At 46.6% G+C, this 18,104-nt stretch overlaps 1 protein-coding gene across 4 annotated transcripts in view; it reads right to left on the reverse strand.

Annotated features, from left to right (window-relative positions):
* Positions 1-1,956: 1,956 nt before the first annotated feature.
* Positions 1,957-18,104, reverse strand: part of SCMH1 (sex comb on midleg homolog 1 (Drosophila)) — a 177,971-nt gene continuing 161,823 nt past the window's right edge. For 2 of the 4 annotated variants that reach the window (XM_012001714.1, XM_012001712.1), the window contains 3 exons: positions 11,771-11,950; positions 3,318-3,460; positions 1,957-3,052 (listed from right to left, as the gene is read on the reverse strand). In XM_012001714.1, coding sequence (XP_011857104.1) covers positions 2,927-3,052; positions 3,318-3,460; positions 11,771-11,950 — 449 coding nt within the window. In that variant the 3' untranslated portion in view covers positions 1,957-2,926. Of the gene's footprint in view, positions 3,053-3,317; positions 3,461-8,742; positions 8,809-11,770; positions 11,951-18,104 lie in introns of all 4 variants that reach the window. The other 2 variants (XM_012001711.1, XM_012001713.1) reach the window with 2 other exon arrangements.

Consider the following 18,104-nt stretch of genomic DNA (forward strand, 5'->3'; position numbering starts at 1 on the left):
AACTTGGGAGGCGGAGGTTGCAGGGAGCCAAGATCGTGCCACTGCACTCCAGCCTCAGCGACAGAGTGACACTGTCTTAAAAAAAAAAAAGGCTGGGCGTGGTGGCTCAAGCCTGTAATCCCAGCACTTTGGGAGGCCGAGACGGGCGGAACACCAGATCAGGAGATTGAGACCATCCTGGATAACATGGTGAAACCCCGTCTCTACTAAAAAATACAAAATCTAGCCGGGCGAGGTGGTGGGCGCCTGTAGTCCCAGCTACTCGGGAGGCTGAGGCAGGAGAATGGCGTGAACCTGGGAGGCGGAGCTTGCAGTGAGCTGAGATCCGGCCACTGCACTCCAGCCTGGGCGACGGAGCGAGACTCAAAAAAAGGCTGGGCGCGGTGGCTCACAGCTGTCATCTCAGCACTTTGGAAGGCCGAGGCGGGTGGATCACGAGGTCAGGCGATTGAGACCATCCTGGCTAACACAGTGAAACCCCGTCTCTACTAAAAACACAAAAAATTAGCCGGGCATGGTGGTGGGTGCCTGTAGTCCCAGCTACTCGGGAGGCTGAGGCAGGAGAATGGCATGAACCCGGGAGGCAGAGCTTGCAGTGAGCCGAGATCGCGCCACTGCACTCCAGCCTGGGCGACAGCGAGACTCCATCTCAGACAAAAAAAGAAAAGAAAAGAAAATCCCAGTGTCAAGGAGTTGGTAGAAAATGAGGGCCTCAACTTGTTCGGCTGCCTTGACCCTGACTGTTTTACAGTGACCATGGTTAGAACCTCACAGTGGCCAAGTAGAAAAGATACTGTAAGTTAGTTATGATATTGGAACTTGTCACTGGTGAAAGCTGGAAGGGCCTTCACAAGTCTCCTCATGCAAATACCTCATAGCCAGATGGGCCCAGAGAAAGGAAATGACCCACCCAAAGCTTCCTGGCACATAGGTGGGCTGGCTAGAACCTCAGCCTTACAGTCAAATGCCTGCTTTGGCACTTCCTGCCTGTGTGACCTGAACTTGTTTCCTTATCCATAAAATGGGTTTGTTGCGAAGAGTAAGTGAGAGAGTTCTAATTCATGTAAGCAGCTCGTGTGGCACACAGTGATATAAAAGTGTTGGTTATTGTTATTATCAGGTTATACTGCACTGACCTGCTGCCCCCCTATGCCTTCTCTTCCTCCTGCAAACCCTGTACTCCAATTATAAACACAACGTGTAGCCTTGGAGTTGTGTGCCTGGCCCCTCGTCAGCACAAGCGGTACAGTGCGGGCCTGACCTGGCTGGACTGGCCTGCATCTTTCCCCACCCTATATAGGTGAGGACATGCCCAGCCACTGAGGCTTGTAGGAGTTGCTGACCTAAGATTGCTCCTTCCTGCTGTGGCTTTGCATAGCTGCTGTGCTTACTACTGTCTAGCTGCACGCAGCAAAGCCCTTTGAGGGTGGAGACTGGATTCACATACTAACCTTCCAAGGGGCCTATGTGATGCTGGGGCTCTAGTAGGCATTTGGAAGACCACCTGTTCTTTAGGGACTGCTGGAATTAGAAGGACACTTAGGAATCATTTTGTCCAAGCTCTACCATTTTATTTATTTGAGATGGGGTCTCAAATTGTCACCTAGGCTGGAGTACAGTGGTGTGAATACAGCTCACTGCAGCCTCGATCTCCTAGGCTGAAGCCATCCCCTCACCTCGGCTCCCCAAGCAGCTGGGACTACAGGTATGCGCCACCACGGCAGGCTAATTTTTGTGTTTTTGTAGAGCTGGGGTTTCACCACGTTGCCCAGGCTGGTCTCAAACTCCTGAGTTCAAGAGACCCTCCCACCTTGGCTTCCCAAAGTGCTGAGATTACTGGCATGAGCCAGTGCACCCAGCCTTGTTTTATATATGAGAAAACTAAGACCAAGAGAAGGGGAATGACTGGTCTAATGAATGCATAGTGATTTGGCTGTTAACTGATTAAAAAGACACTGGTATCTATATTGGTTTTTATTTATAAACAGATTGACATAAAATAAGTCCAGATGGCAGCTGTGCTGCTGACTTGCTTACAAGGAAGCATATGGACAGCAGAGTGGGTGGAACCGACTCCAGCCTGGAAAACCTGCCCTCCCATCCCCCTTAGGGCCTTCTTGGCCTAAGATCATACGGCCTGATCTTCTTCAACAGCAGTTCTGGCCAGGGCAAGGAGCTGTGGTGGGGGCAGTATGGGCCAGGTACTCCCTTCCCACAGATGAGGCCTAGGGCTGCAGAAGGGCCCCATGAAGAGAGGAGAAGGTGGCAGGGATCCTTCTCCCCATATGGAGTGATGTGGTCAAGGCTTTATGGGTCTCTTCACTTCAGGGTCCTCTGAAGAGGGGCCACGCCTATCTGGAGAAGGCCTCTCTGGGATCAAGGCAGGGCAGTCTCCCTCCTCCTGAAACCCAGTGTCTAGTGTGGAAAGAGTATTAACTACAGGGTTTGCCCAAGTGCCAGAAACAATAAATTAACAATAAGATCTTTTTGTAAAAAGGTAGAGGTTTGCACCATGAGTTTGGATTCAGGGGAATCTGATGAGAAGGTAGGAGCTGTGGGGTGATGGGGTGCCACAGCAAGACCAGGACAAAGTTGGCCTTTTCCTCCATCACTTGGAAGGCATTCAGCCTAAACTCCTGGTTGAGAGGCCAGCCAAGCTTAAGAAATAAATAGAGGGACCTTAGATCCCCAGCAGAGCTCAGGGAAGAGCAGCACCAGCCCTGGATCCCCACTCTCCCTCCTCAGTCCTTCATGGAAGGACATATCATGGCAGCTGTGGCTAGGACTGGTACCTCCACATAGCCTCTTGGAGTCCTGAGGTGGCCCGGAACCCCACTGAGGTGCCTGGGGTGGGCTGATGCCCCTCATTACTAGAAGAATGCCCCCACCTGCTGACCACTTGGTTGTCTAGGCTGCCTCTCCCAGTTCAGAACTTGCCCTGCTTCAGCCGGTCAATGTGGTAGGAGAGCTTGAGCGCAGGCCCCAGCTTCAGGCCCATGTACTTCATCATCATGTCACTGCGCAGCAGCAGCAGGGCCTTGCCATCGATCTCCTGGGGGGTGGGGAGGTGGGCAGAAGTGGAGGGGAGGCGCCATCAGAGTCCTGGTTGGTCTGACCACCCCAGGTTCTGATTACAGGCCATCCTGGGAAGTGCCTGCCACATGGGAGTCCAGTTCACCTGCTGTGACGCTGAAGCCTACCTGTTCTCCTCAACCTTTGTCTCTAAGCATCCCTCCTCCCCAGACATCTCCTACTGTCCCCACCAGGTGAGGCTCTCCACACGCGTTCCTACTGAGAGGTCAGGCAGGAGCACCTACGTGTTTGCGAAAGAGGTCAGCGTGGGGTCCAAGCTGAGGATCAGCTTCCTGGACAAACTGCATCACGTCCTCGACTGTCCATGAGGAGGGGTCCCGGCCACTCAGTCGAGAGGCATCCCGGCTCTCCAGGTATCGGTCCGACCCTACAGGACAGGAGGGCACCTACTATAATGGGCGGGGACTGGTTTGTAAATCCCCACCACTCTTCTTGGCACAGCTCAGTGGCCTTCTAGGTGATGCTCACAGCAGTGCTAGACCATGAGCCGAGGAACTGGAGATAGCCGAGGGAGGGAAGTGTTTCCTCACAAAGGGAAAGTCAAATCTTTGTTTTTTAAGGGTCTATCTGATTTTTGGAAATGGCCAGAAGAAATTTTGCATTAAAGCTATAATTCAGCCCAAACCTGAGACAGTGGTACCAACATGGTAAGGGGACTATTTGGGTGCCTTGGGGGGACTGGTGAGTGGGGCTGTTTTTGCCTTGGCTCTGGGAGACCATTTCTAGAGAGACTGGTAGTCTGGTAAGATTAGAGACAAATCCTTGGCACGTGGGCAAAAAATACCCTGGATTCTTTTCCAAGGCCTGGAGAATAGGTGGCCTCATTACAGCCTGATACACTAAGGCAGAAGACAGTTTTTTTGGTTTCTTTTTTTGACATGGAGTCTCGCTCTGTCACCCAGGGCCTGGAGTGCAGTGGCGCCATCTCAGCTCACTGCAACTTCTGCCTCCCAGGTTCAAGCGATTGTCCTGCCTCAGCCTCCTGAGTAGCTGGGATTACAGGCATGCACTAATTTTTGTATTATTAGTAGAGACGGGGTTTCACCATGTTGGCCGGGCTGGTCGTGAACTCCTGACCTCAAGTGATCTGCCCGCCTTGGCCTCCCAAAGTGCTGGGATTACAGGCGTGAACCACCACGCCCAGCCAGAAAAGTTTTTGCTTTAGCTGCCAGGAATCTCAATGTTAATCTAGTGTTTTGCTTGGAGCTTTCATCTCAAATTTGACTCAGATATAATTCCTCCTGTTTCCCCTGTGGGATTTGGGATCTCTGTATTTTGACCATCATCTGTCAGAGATCTTTTACATGTTTTTCTCTCTCTGCTTGGAATCTGTCCCCTTCTCTCCCTTCAATTTTTAATTTTCTTTGGGCAAACTGTAACTCAGCTAAGCAGGTCTTGGCTTTAAGGATCAGTTCCTTTATGAAACTTTTCTGATCTAATACTGAAATAAATGGTCTCACAAAGAATTTAGTATATTCTTGGTTACAGATCATTCTGTGCCCATTTTCCCCCATCACACCACGTTAGTAATCTCTGTTCTCCATGAAGCAGTAAAGGAGCCTTTACAAAGCAATGATTAGGCCGGGCATCGTGGCTCATGCCCATAACCCCAGCACTTTGGGATGCTGACGTGGGAGGACTGCTTAAGCCCAGGAGTTCAAGACCAGCTTGGGCAACAAAGCAAGATCCCCATCTCTACAAAAAATTTTTAAAAATTAGCTGGTATGGTGGCACATGCTTATAGTCCTAGCTACTCAGAAGGCTGAGGCAGGAAGATGGTTTGATCCCAGGAGTTCCAGGCTGCAGTGAGCTGTGATCACGCCATTGCAGTCCAGCCTGGGCGACGGAGCAAGACCCTGTCTCAAAAGAAACAAAAACAAAAAGAGCAGTAATTGAACCATGTCAACCCCTTCTAAAAACTCAATGCAGTGGCCTCCCTTTGCACATGAAATGAAATCTGAATTCCTTCCTGTGCTTTCCAGTGTCTATGAGGCACTCCATCAGCTGAGCCTTCCTACCTTCGGCCTCATTTCACTCAGCAACCCCTGCCCGCAACTTACTCCTTACTCACCGTGCTTCAAACACACTAGCCTTCTTTCTGCTTCTTGAATAAGCCAAGCATTTATCCTTTGACATGCAATTTCCTCTGTCTGGAATGCTCTTTTCCCAAATCTTTTCATGCCTGACTTCTCAACATTTGGGTCTTACCTCAAATATTGATTCCACAGAGAGGCCTTCCCTGATCTCCTTTAAAAATGCTCAATTCCGCACACAGTTCTTTACAATCCAATTACCCTAGTTTTTTTTTTTCCTACCACAGTACACATCGTTATGTAAAATAATTTCATGGACTAATTTATTTTATGTTTCTTATCTGTCTCCTCCCTATACAATGTAAGCTCTCTCTCGTTCCCTGCTATGCTGCTGACACATAAAAGAGTGCCTGGTCTGCCGCAGTAGATGTTCAAACACATCTGTTAGATAAATGAATGATCACAGATAATAGTTACTTGTATATTTTTCTTTCCAACCAGACTATGTCTCTTTTGAGGCAGGGTCTTTGCCTTGCTCATGTCTGTATCTGCAGCATCCAGAGGTGCCTTGTTGCAAACTACCTGTTCCCCTCAACCTCAAGTGGCAGAGCTAACACACACCTGGACACTGGGCACAGTGGCTCACGCTGGAATCCCAGCACTTTGGGTGGCCAAGGAAGATCGCTTGAGGCCAGGAGTTTGAGACCAGCCTGAGCAACATTGCAAGACCCTGTCTCTACAAAACAAGTAAAAAAATCAGCTGGGTATGGTGGTCTAGTATAGTCCCAGCTACTCAGGAAGCTGAGGTGTGAGGATGGCTTTAGTCTAGGAGTTCAAGGTTAACAGTGAGCTATGATCATGCCACTGTACTCCAGCCTGGGTGACAGTAAGACCCAGTCTCAAAAACAAACAAGCAATAAACAACCCCCCACCACACACACCTGTTAAAGTAGAAGGGCCTAATATTTAACTCTCTCCTACAAAGGCTGAGAATCTCCTCCCGTTTGTCTTCATTCTGGGTCCCAGGTCTAAAAAGTCAAAGTACACTTTGGCCCGGCCCAGCCCAGCCCAGCCCAGCCCAGCCCAGCCCAGCCCCTTTTAGAGCAGAGATTCTAGCATATTGTCTTTTCAAGCTTATAGTTGGGCACTGACTAGACCAGGGGAGAGGTATGCTAGAGCCAGCAGGGGCTGCTTAGAGTCATAGAAATCCCAATGGCTTTTTGGAGGTGTTAATAGATGGAAAGCTGGAGGGGCCTCTGTGAGCCACTCACTTCTCCCCATCTTAAAAGTCTACTGTGATGCTAAGAGAGAAACCAAGTGCAGAGACTCTGGAGAACAGAGAGAAGATATGGGGAGAGAGTGTATATGCAAGAATGTGTCCTTCTTGGACCATCTTAGCTAATTCCTCTAATCAGAAGCTAGGTGTCATCTATACATACATACATGATAGTATACACACATATATGATAGTATATATAAATACACACACGCTATTGACTGAATATGTATCCCCTCAACATTCCTATGTTGAAATCCTACCCCTCCCCACCTACATGGTGATATATATTAGGAGGTGGGACCTCTGGACAGAGCCCTCATGAATGAGTTTAGTACTCTTATCAAACAGGCTGCAGAAAGCTCCCTTGCCCCTTTGGCTGTACAAGGTTACAGTGAGAAGATGGCTGTCTGTGAACCAGGAAGTGGGTCCTCATCAGACACCAAATCTGCTGGTGCCTTGATCTTGGACTTCCCAGTCTCCAGGACTGTGAGAAACACATTGTTGTTTATAAGCCACCCAGTTCATGGAACTTTGCGACAGCAGCCCAAATGGACTAAGATGACCCACACATTTAATACTACTATATATTTGTATGCTTGTCTGTCAGCCTACTCCCTCTAGAATATAAACTCCATGAGGGCAGGTGGTAGGAAGTTGCTAATTTATATGGTGATTAGGAGAGACATCTCCGAAATGACAAAATTTGAGCAAAGACCTTGAGGCAGAAGAGCAAATAGCACATGTAGGATTTAGCAGGAAGGCCAATGTATCAGAAGAAAGCGAATGAGAGAGAAAGTGGTACAAAATAACACTGAGAGGCATGGATGTGTGTGTTGAGGAAGAGGAGGGAAGTGGCAGTGAAGATAACAGAGGACCCTGTATACCATGGAAAACCACTGGCTTTTCTGAGTGAAACAGGTAGGTTTTGAGCACAGGAGTTACATGAACCAACTTGCAATGAGAAGGATCACTCTCATTATCTATGTTGGTAACAGACTTCAGGGGGACATGAAGAGACCAGTTAAGAAGGAGGCTATTGGCCAGGCATGGTGGCTCACGCCTGTAATCCCAGCACTTTGGGAGGCCAAGGTGGGCAAATCATGAGGTCAGGAGTTTGAGGCCAGCCTGGCCAACATGGTGAAACCCCATATCTACTAAAAATACAAAAAATTAGCAGGGCGTAGTGGCGGGCGCCTGTAATCCCAGCTACTTGGGAGGCTGAGGCAGGAGAATCGCTTGAACCAGAAGGCGGAGGTTGCAGTGAGCCAAGATTGTGCCACTGCACTCCAGCCTGGGCGACACAGTGAGATTCTGTCTCAAAAAAATAAAATAAATAAAGAAGAAGGAGGCTATTAGGCCAGGCACAGTGGCTCATGCCTATAATCCCAGCACTCTGGGAGGCTGAGGCAGGCAGACTGCTTGAGCCCAGGAGTTTGAGACCAGCCTGGGCAACATGGCAAAACTCTGTCTCTGCAAAAACTTAGCTGGGTGTGGTGGTGCATGCCTGTAGTCCCAGCTACTTGGAAGGCAGCTTGAGAGGAAGATCGCTTGAGCCCAGGAGGTTGAGGCTGCAATGAGCCATGATTGAGCCACTGTACTCCACTGGGTGACAGAGTGAGAGACACTATTTAAAAAAAAAAAAAAAAAGGCCATTATGACAATCCAGGCAAGAGACCACTGTGGCATGAACTACCAGGGTGGCAGTGGTAAAAAGTGACCTGATATATGAACAATATTCTATAAATTATAAAGAACCCCCACCATTATCAACTCATTTGACCTTTAAAATAGCCCTTGAAGGAGGCATCATCACCATCTTTAGTTCAGAGGGGAGGGCATTCAGTGAAAAGAGAGAGGAAGTGACTTGCCCTGTCTTTTCCTATTCCCTCTGCAGACAGCCTATGGCAAAGCTCTCCCCATCGCCCCTCAACGTGTACAAGCTGGCACTTACTCTTCAGGGAGGGCTTGTTGTCTCAGTCTGAGCATGACTAAGGAAGGTGAAGCACATCCACAAGAGGCCAACTAACAAGCTCATGCCTAATCATCCTGGTTAATGCAGTAAGAGAGGAAACAGACTCAACATCCAAATTCTTTAAGACAATTCTAGGGCCAGCCGAATGAATCTTTTCATAGCCTTATGAAGACCATCAGGCTGCAAAGAGATTTATACAATGACCTGGCAGACAGACTCATGGTGTGTTTCCAAGGAAGAGAGGAGATGCCTAGGGAACAACAGTACCATCTGAGGCCAGTGCCAGGAGGGCAGCCTATCACAAAGTACTCTTCTCAGAAACAGGGCCTTGGGGAAGATAAAAATAACAGTAACTCCCCTCATACCTGGGGAACGATTTAGTTTCCAAAATGATTCCATATCCCTTCTTTCATTTGATCCTTTTAACACTCCTGTGGAAAGACCAGGTTGGTGTCACCATCTCCAGTTTGCACATGAGGAACATTCTGCATATGAGGAAGACCTGAGAGGTGAGATGACTGACCCAAGTCTCAAGGCAAGGGAGCCGAGGCTAGAATCAGCCCTCAGCTCTGCCTCTACTTGAGACCCCTTTAGATTCCATTTTGCTGCCCTGCTGGGGTTAGGGGAGGGGGAGGGGCATCACAGGCTTCTTCCCATGACTCAGCCTTCCTGAAAGCTCTCTCTCCGCTGAGGTGACTTTTTTTCATTGCAGGCTTTGCTAATGGAGTCTTCCTATACTTTCACACCTCGCTCATGTGTCCCTGGGCTGGAGGAGGCTGGAATCAGGGTGTGGAAGTTACACTCTCCTGGCTCCCCACTGCTGCTTTTAGACCATCCTCCTATGAAAGCTCATGTTCTTCAGAGGCCAAACATGTACCCAACCATTGGCTCTTCCTTCTCACTGTTACTCATAGATATCTGGATTTCTACCCCTTGGTAAATGAAGACTTTTTGTTACTTAGCTCACTACCCACTGTTCCACCCCAACTCCTGCTCTAATCCTTGGAGGCAATTCATTCAGCTACCATGCCTCCAGTGACTCTCACCTCCACTCTACTCCAAATACCTACTGCCAACACCACTGTCTGGTCCTTGCAATCCCTTGGAACAAATCCACTTCAGAATTTTAAGCATCCTGTTCTCTGACCCCAACCTTCCATCTTTTCAGCTCTCTTGGGACTTATGTCCACTATAACCATTACATCACAAAGTTCTTTGGCATGTCAAACTTTCCATTTTCCCTATCCTAATTTAGCCTTGTATCCTTCCCACCCTGACTGCCTTCCCAGATCTAGTGGTCGATGATTTAAACTGCTCTTCCTGATTCCTGATTTCTTTACATACTCTCCCCCCTTCCTCCCAGCTCTTGCTCTACTAGCTCGGCAAAAAAACCCCTTAATTCTCAAGCTGTCTTTTCTCATCCCATATCTACTAGGTTGCTAAGAACCACAGAAGAAAACCATGGCTTTTGCAAACTGGCCAACTAGTCTCCAAGCATAGTTAGGCCCTGAGGTTTCCTGCAAATCATCCCCTTTTCTTTGGTCCATTTTTCCCCATCTTCTTTAAGACTAGTCCAGTCTATCAGCCCTCCTAACCTGTTCCCTAACCAGGCCTTTCTCTATTCACTGATGGACACACTCAATCTTCCCTCCTCTCTCAGAGAAAGTATGCCTCCTTTTGGCTTAAGACTGATGCCTCTGCCTATGCGCTTGATCCCACCACTCCTGAGGCCTTACTTTCTCCTCTTTCCTATATTCTTAATTGCTGCTTTTTGGAAGGTGCAAGCTGTCTGCTGACATATGTGCTTGAAGGGCTCCCATTCTGAAAGATCTTCTTTGACTTAGAGTCTGACTCATCACCAGCCTTTTTTTCTCATCAAAGTCCCCAATGCAATCTGCCTTCACCCCTCCACCACAGCACCAAGGTTGCTTTCGCTAAGATCCACCAATTACCCACAATGGTGGAATCCAATAGATGTTTCTCAGTCCCTTTTTTTGCCAGAACTTTGTTATGCTGTGCTTTCCTTCAAATACACTCTGTAGTCCTGGCCACCACAATATCAGATTTTTCTCACTTTGAATATTCCTTTTTCTCCTTGGTGGGCCTGCCTTCCTGTTCTCACCTCCTAAGCTTTGTTGGTTCCCAGGACTTCATCTTTGGTTAACTGTTATTTTCATTCACTGCATACTTCTGAGAAGTGAGTATCATTCACCCTAAAATTTCAACTGCTGTTTATACACTGGTGACTCCTAAATATTTAACTTCAGCCCAGCACTCTTCCTTGAGGATTGGATCTACATAGTCACTGCCTGTTAGACGTCATCTACATGACCATGGGCTCCCCGACCTTCCTTCTCTTCTATGGTGGGTTCCCTCTCTCAGTGGATGGTACCACCATCTATCTGGCCACCACATCTAGAAACCTGGGAGACAGTCCTCACTCCCTTCTTCCTCACATCTGATTAAATCCTCAAATCTGATTAAATTTACCTTGTGAACAGCTTTCAAATCCATTCTCTCTTCTCTAAACCTTCGGTCTCTGACCTAAACCAGGCCTTTGTCACTTCAGATCTGGCCCACTCGAGTAACCTCCTAACTTGTTTAGGTTTCTCTAGTCTTGTCCCTCCTCAAATTCATGCTCAACACAGTAGTCAATAATCTATTCAAAACACAAACCTGTCTTGCCTCTAATTAAAAGCCCATTTAAGGTCTTTTATGATACATGCCTTGACCTTTCCAGGCTTTTCTCTTTGAGTCTCAGTATTATACTTTATGGTTGAGCAATTCCAAATTGCATGCAGTTCCTAGTATAATCGGTGCTATTTCTTATTCTTTTGCCCTTATTCATGTTGCCCCTCTTCCTCGAAAGCTCTCCCTCCTCTACCAGCCCTGATATGGCCATTTATACAGTCTCAGGCAAAGCATCACTTCCTCAAGAAAGTGTCCCTTGAACACCAAGCTTGGGTTAGGTATTCCTCCTTGTAATTTTCATATTACCCAAAGCATATCTCTGTCACTGCACTCAAGACATTGTTTTATAGTGTCTGTCTCCCCATAATACCTTGAAGACAAAAAGTGACTGATTTTTGCTTCCCCATGCCAAACACAGATGGAGTTCAAATAAATAGTTAATGGATGAATGAATGAATGAATCCTTCCCTGCTCCTTTTGGGTCTAGGTCTTTGGCTCTTAGTTTCTGTTATACACAAGCCAATCCTGGAGCTCCAATTACCTCCCAGGTGCAAGGTCAGGCACAAGAGTAAGTCCAGCCCCTAGTCCCACCACCAGGCAGAGGGCAACAGAACTAGGTCCTGTCTGGCCTCCCAGAGCTCAGGAAGGAAGTGAAGGAAAGAGTGAGGGAGAGAAGGAGGGCCAGGACTCTGGTAAGCTTACCCCTGGAGCATAGCCTGCGCACAGCTGAGGCAGTGCTTGGTGGGAGGCCACAGGATGGAAGCAAGGGCCGGTGCCTTTGGGAGGTGCTGACAAAGTTGGTGGGATTCGAGGCAGAGTCCATTGAGTCTGAGTGTGGTTCCAAGGACCGGGCCAGACTATTCCCCAGGACAAAGGTTTCACCTGAAAAACAGGAAAACCAGAGTTAGAGCTTAGAAGGACTGCCAGAGTGCTGGCTCCCAGGTACCTGTTTGAGTAGAGCAAGCAACAGCAAAAGAGAAAGCCCTAGGCAGGGACTCAGGAGGCCTGTGTACCAGTCATGGTTGTGGCTCTCATGAGGTGACCTTATTCAAGCTCAGTGTCACTCTCTGGACTTCAGTCTCTTTAGAAATTCTTTCTCTTAGACTAGATGGTCTTTGAGGCTTTTTCTGGTCTAGATGCCCTATGCTTTTTCTGGATAAGGAACATCTTAAACAAATGGAGCTATTCTAGGATGGAAGAGACTGCCTTAGACACAACATGCTAGAGCTGGGATACATTTGCTTAGATGAGGGTACTTTAAAAGGTGACCCTCTGCTCAACCAGCAGGACATGTCAGAAATGCTTCTTGATGCTTGGTTAAAGGCTTGTTTGCAAAGAATCTGCTCCTATGTTCCATCTCTCATTTTGTATCTGCCCTATTCTACAGAAACACTTCAAGGAATCTGCGGTTGATGAGTGGTGAGCTTGGGCATAGAGATCAGAATTGGGGTATAATCTGGCTCTGCCATTCAGCAGAGTGCTTCTCGGAGAATCTTAGTCTCCTCATCTACAACATGGGCAGTCCCTTTCTTCCAAGGAGTTTGTGAATATCAGAAAAGAATGGCTATGAAAGTCTTTCCTTGTAAAGGGAATCTTACCCTGATGTTTCTCTACCCAGTCCCATGGCCCAATACCAGGCGGCAACACCCTATCACTGTACAAAGAACCCGAAGCAGACTCCTCATGATTGGGTTCTACCCAAACCAGATCAGTTCCTCAGCCCAGGCCACAGCATTCTCTGCTTGTGGAGGGTGTCTTGAGTACTGGAGCATAACACTGTCCTTTATCATTTTTCAAAGACATCAAGTGTTTAGATAATGCTTGGAATTCGTTCGGAGCCTCTGACGAACACTAACTTTGAGCACACTGTCTGGCACACCGTAAGTCCTCAATGTTAAGATGGTTTAGGATTTAAGGACTACTTTCTAATACTTACCTAAAATTGCTTGGCAACTATAAGCTCAAAGTAAAATCTAGGATTAGACAGCTATTTGCCTTTATATCAAGGAGGCTAATTGTTGAAACCCTTTTCTAGAAGTGGTTCTGAAAAGATAAGTCTTTGAGGGTCCATAATACCTAAGCCATATCCCACCTCCTTTCTGCAGATAAGGGTTCTGATTCCTATTTTCCAGGATAAATGACTAGCAGCGTCCCATTTTGAGACATGAATGGGAATCCAATCCAGGATATAGGAGACCTGGGTTCTACACCTGGGCTCCTGCTTTTCACTAGGTATGTGATTCTAGACAAGTAGCTTGTCTTCTCTAAGCACCAGTTTCTTCATGTGTAAAATGGGGAAAAATCATCCCCCATCATGCTGAGAACATCAAATGAGAAAATGGAAACGGATGAACTTTATGAATGTGAAAAATTGTTATTTTGTATTTCATTCGGAGTTGAAGTGGCAAATCTAAGCTGTCTGTGATAGTTCAAGAAAAATATTTCATCCAATTTCTGCATTTATCAGCAGGGTAACCTCATCCTTCTAGTTCTCATTTTATTCAGCTAAGACTGGGGATAGTATTGTCTGCCTCACATGAGCTAACAGATGTGAAGAATAATTATGATGACAAAGCCAGGGGCTTACCAGGTGCTGATGCAAACCATTCAGCGTCTCTTCCTTTCAGCAATGCTAAGAACACTGAGATGCAGATTCTGAGTTGAAGGGTCTGAAAATCTGGACTGATGGCAAGTCATGAAATCTTATCCTAACGAGATATACTGAAAGCATCATGCTCCAAAGCTCTGGGAGGTCCTAGTCCTCACAAGGCTGATCAAACAAGGCTCTCTTTGGTAGGACAGTGCCAGGATAGAAGATTGCAAATACTTTTTTTTTTTTTGAGACAGAGTCTCACTCTATCACCCAGACTGGAATGCAGTGGCACAATCTCACTGCACTCCACTGCAACCTCCACATCCTGCGTTCAGGCAATTCTTGTGCCTCAGCCTCCCAGGCAGTTGGGACTACAGGTGCGTGCCATCACGCCCCACTGATTTTTTTTTTTTTTTTTTGGTATTTTTAGCAGAGATGGGATTTCGCCATGTTGGCCAGGCAGGTCTTGAACTCCTGGCTTCAAGTGATCTGCCCACCTTGGTCTCCCAAAGTGTTGGGATTATAGGTGTGAGGAACCGCAGCCGGCCTGAAGACTGCAATACTTTCAAACTGTGTTCTACAGAGCCCTGTGGGCCCTCCACAGGGAGGCCAAGTAAGTAGAGCTATGGGCCTCATCCCAGCTTCTCTGGTTTTAATTTTTATGCACTGGAGTGTGTACAAATTTCATACACAATTTTACCTTTGCCAAAAACTTTTTTTTTTTTTTTTAAAAAAAAAAAAAAGGAGTTCTACTGGTAAAACAAAACAGACTTTGAAACCACTGGCCCAGGTATCAAAGACTGGGGCTGGAAGACTTGATTAGTCAATGATTACTGCCTTTTTATAGGATTCCTTTGCCCATCTATAAAATGGAGATGAAAAATGCTTAAACTTCCTAGGGTCAGTGTAAAATTTACTATTGATATGCTGGAGATATGGGAGCAACTGGGATCAAACAAACATTTGTTGAGCACCCTTTGTGTGTGTGACAGCCACTATACTAGTTATGGTACATGCAGAGGTAAACAGATGGATAAGGACCTAGCCCTTATGCATGTATTTTCAGTGAGAAGCAGCTCTTCTCAGAGTATCACATTGCAAAGCTGACCTTAACAATTAGAGTTCCTGGTGGAGGATGAGCAGAGTGGTGGTGAGGAACCTCAAGATCATGGCAAAGGGGAAAGGCCCTGGGAAGGCATCGTCTGGAGAAAAGTCAAGGGAGAGAAACACCCTGTGGGCAGTCATGGGAAAAGAAGAGGATTGGAGGTAGATTTGCTCTTTTGGAATACAGACAGTGGAATGGGGGCAGGAGTTGTAAGAAGGCAAATTTCAGCTTAAAAAGGAAGGCATTTTGGCTGGGCATGGTGGCTCATGCCTGTAATCCCAGCACTTTGGGAGGCCGAGGCGGGTGGATCACCTGGGGTCAGGAGTTCGAGATCAGCCTGACCAACATGGAGAAACCCTGTCTCTACTAAAAATACAAAATTAGCCAGGTATGGTGGCACATGCCTGTAATCCCAGCTACTGAGGAGGCTGAGGTAGGAGAATTGCTTGAACCTGGGAGGTGGAGGTTGCGGTGAGCTGAGATTGTGCCATTGCACTCCAGCCTGGGCAACGAGAGTGAAAGTCCAGCTCAAACAAACAAAAACAAAAACAAACAAACAAAAATGAAGGGCCTTTTAGCAATCAGAACTGCCCAACAATAAAATCAATTGCCAAAGATAAGAGAAAACCTGTTATCAGGAATATTTAAGCAGAGGTCAGATGACCACCCTCATGTGTTAGGCTAGATACTAGATCATCTCTAGAGTACTTTCCACTTCCAAGATGCAAAGATTCCATGCTCATAACCAAGCTTTCCCCTTTATGGGTGTGAACTGAGTGACCAAGGAACTAGAGATGTTGATCTAAGAAAATTCTTACACCAACGCAGGACCCAAAGACATAGCACAGTCCTTGTGCATGCTTAAATTACTCTCAGTGTTAAAAAAAAAAAAAAAGTCCCTCTGGAACCACTTCCCACATCCTTTACTACTCTTTCAACAAATACTATTAAATACTTACCATGTGACAGTTAGGATGATGGATACTGAGAATGGTGAAAAAGATATTGTCCCTATACTCATGGAATATTTACTATAGTGGGGCAGATGACAAAATACAGGTGGCTAAAAATATTAGCAACTATTGTAATTATAACAAAGGAAAGAAACAGGATATTAAGACAGACAGTATTGGGTGCATCTCTTTTGGATGAGGAGAGCCTTGGAGGTCTTCCTGACACTTTGAAGTTTAAGCTCTGGTCCCAAGAAGGTCCACCTGAAAAGCAGACGTGTGCCAGACAGTGTGCTTCAATGAATTATGAGCATTTGCATCATCTCAAAACTCTGACAATTCTAGGTTGGAAACCTATGTGGGGATCAGGGCGCATCCTGATAGTTCAGTTTTTATTTGGCTTTAACCACTGTGAATCTTGGGATTCTGGCAGTTTATAACTAACTCAGAAGACCGGGATGACAACTGGAAAGAAAGGCACAAGATACCATTGTCGTGGGCAATGAACCACTTCCTCTAACAGAGAGGAACCTAAGAATCCTAAAACAGCAGACTCAGAGTTTAATGCTGGGTAGATTTCAGTTACAGCTAAACTTAATAGTCACTGGGACCAGTGAAATCAATACAATCTTCTGCTTCATACTGAGCCACTGCACCTGGCCGGGCCTCTTTTACTTAGTCTTCACTAGCCACTTACTTGATCTAGTCACATGCATAGTTCTGCTCTGACCTCACCTCCCCCAGGAATATTCCCTTCACCTCTTCTTTCACCGTACTCCTGGCTCATCATGCCTTGCTGGGCCAGAGTACCTCTGTGCTGTTTTGACCACATACATGTTCATATTGTCCCTAATACTGAAGGTAGGGACAATATCTTTTTCACCACTCTATTTTTTAGAGTGATAAAAAAATATATATTTTTAAAATTTTTTTTTGAGATGGAGTTTCGCTCTGTCACCCAGGCTGGAGTGCAATGGCGCAATCTCAGCTCACTGCAACCTCTGCCTCCCAGGTTCAAGCGATTCTCCTGCCTCAGCCTCCCGAGTAGCTGGGATTACAGGCATGCACCACCACGCCCAGCTAATTTTTGTATTATTAGTAGAGACAGGGTTTCACCATGTTAGCCAGGTTGGTCTCGAACTCCCGACCTCAGGTGATCCACCTGCCGTGGCCTCCTAAAGTGCTGGGATTATAGGCGTGAACCACTGTGCCCAGCTGGGCTTCTTTTACTTAGTCTTCACCAGCCTCTTACTTGATCCAGCCACATGTATAGTTCTGAAGAAGAGACTCTGCTCTGACATCGCCTCCCCCAGGAATCCTCCCTTGACTTCTTTCAGTGTACTCCTTGCTCATCATGCTTTGCTGGGCCAGAGTACCTCTGTGCTCTGCTTTGACCACATACATGTTCACATCTCTCTCCCTGTCTCAGCTCTTTGAGTGCAGGGATGGAGTCTGTCTCACCTCTATCTCCCTGAAGTCTAGTATAGAATTGGGCACAGAGTAAGTATTTGTAAATATTTGATGACCTAAAGTAAAACAACTGGCCTGGATTATTCAAAATGCCAATGTCATGTCATGAAAGATAGAAAAAAAAAAAAGCTGGATAACTGTTCTAGATAAAGGAAACTAAAGAGACAGGAGAATTAAATGCAGTGGATGATCCTTTATTGAATCTTGGATTAGGAAAAAACAGCTATAAAGGACATTAGTGTGACAACTGGGGGAAACTCTAACATATATAACTATAATGGGGGAAATTCTAACATATATAAACTATATAACTATATAATAGCTAGTAGTATTTTATTTTATTTATTTATTATTATTATTTTGGAGATGGAGTCTTACTTTGTTGCCCAGGCTGGAGTGCAGTGGCACACTCTTGGCTCACTGCAACCTCCGCCTCCTGGGTTCAAGCGATTCCCCTGCTTCAGCCTCCCGAGTAGCTGGAATTATAGACGTGCACCACCACGCCCAGCTAATTTTTGAATTTTTAGTAGATACAGGGTTTCACCATGTTGGCCCGGCTGGTCTTGAACTCCTGACCTCAAGTGATCCGTCCACCTTGGCATCACACAGTGCTGGGATTACAGGCATGAGCCACTGCACCTGGCCTAGTAGTATTTTATTAATGTTAAATTTCATTAATTTTTTTTTCTTTTTGAGACGGAGTCTCGCTCTGTCGCCCAGGCTGGAGTGCAGTGGCGCAATCGCTGCTCACTGCAAGCTCCGCCTCCTGGGTTCACGCGATTCTCCTGCCTCAGCCTCCCGAGTAGCTGGGACTACAGGTGCCCGCCACCACGCCTGGCTAATTTTTTGTATTTTTAGTAGAGATGGGGTTTCACTGTGTTAGCCAGGATAGTCTTGATCTCCTGACCTCATGATCTG

Source organism: Mandrillus leucophaeus, unplaced genomic scaffold (assembly GCF_000951045.1).
Source record: "Mandrillus leucophaeus isolate KB7577 unplaced genomic scaffold, Mleu.le_1.0 Scaffold67, whole genome shotgun sequence".
Lineage (NCBI taxonomy): Eukaryota > Metazoa > Chordata > Mammalia > Primates > Cercopithecidae > Mandrillus > Mandrillus leucophaeus.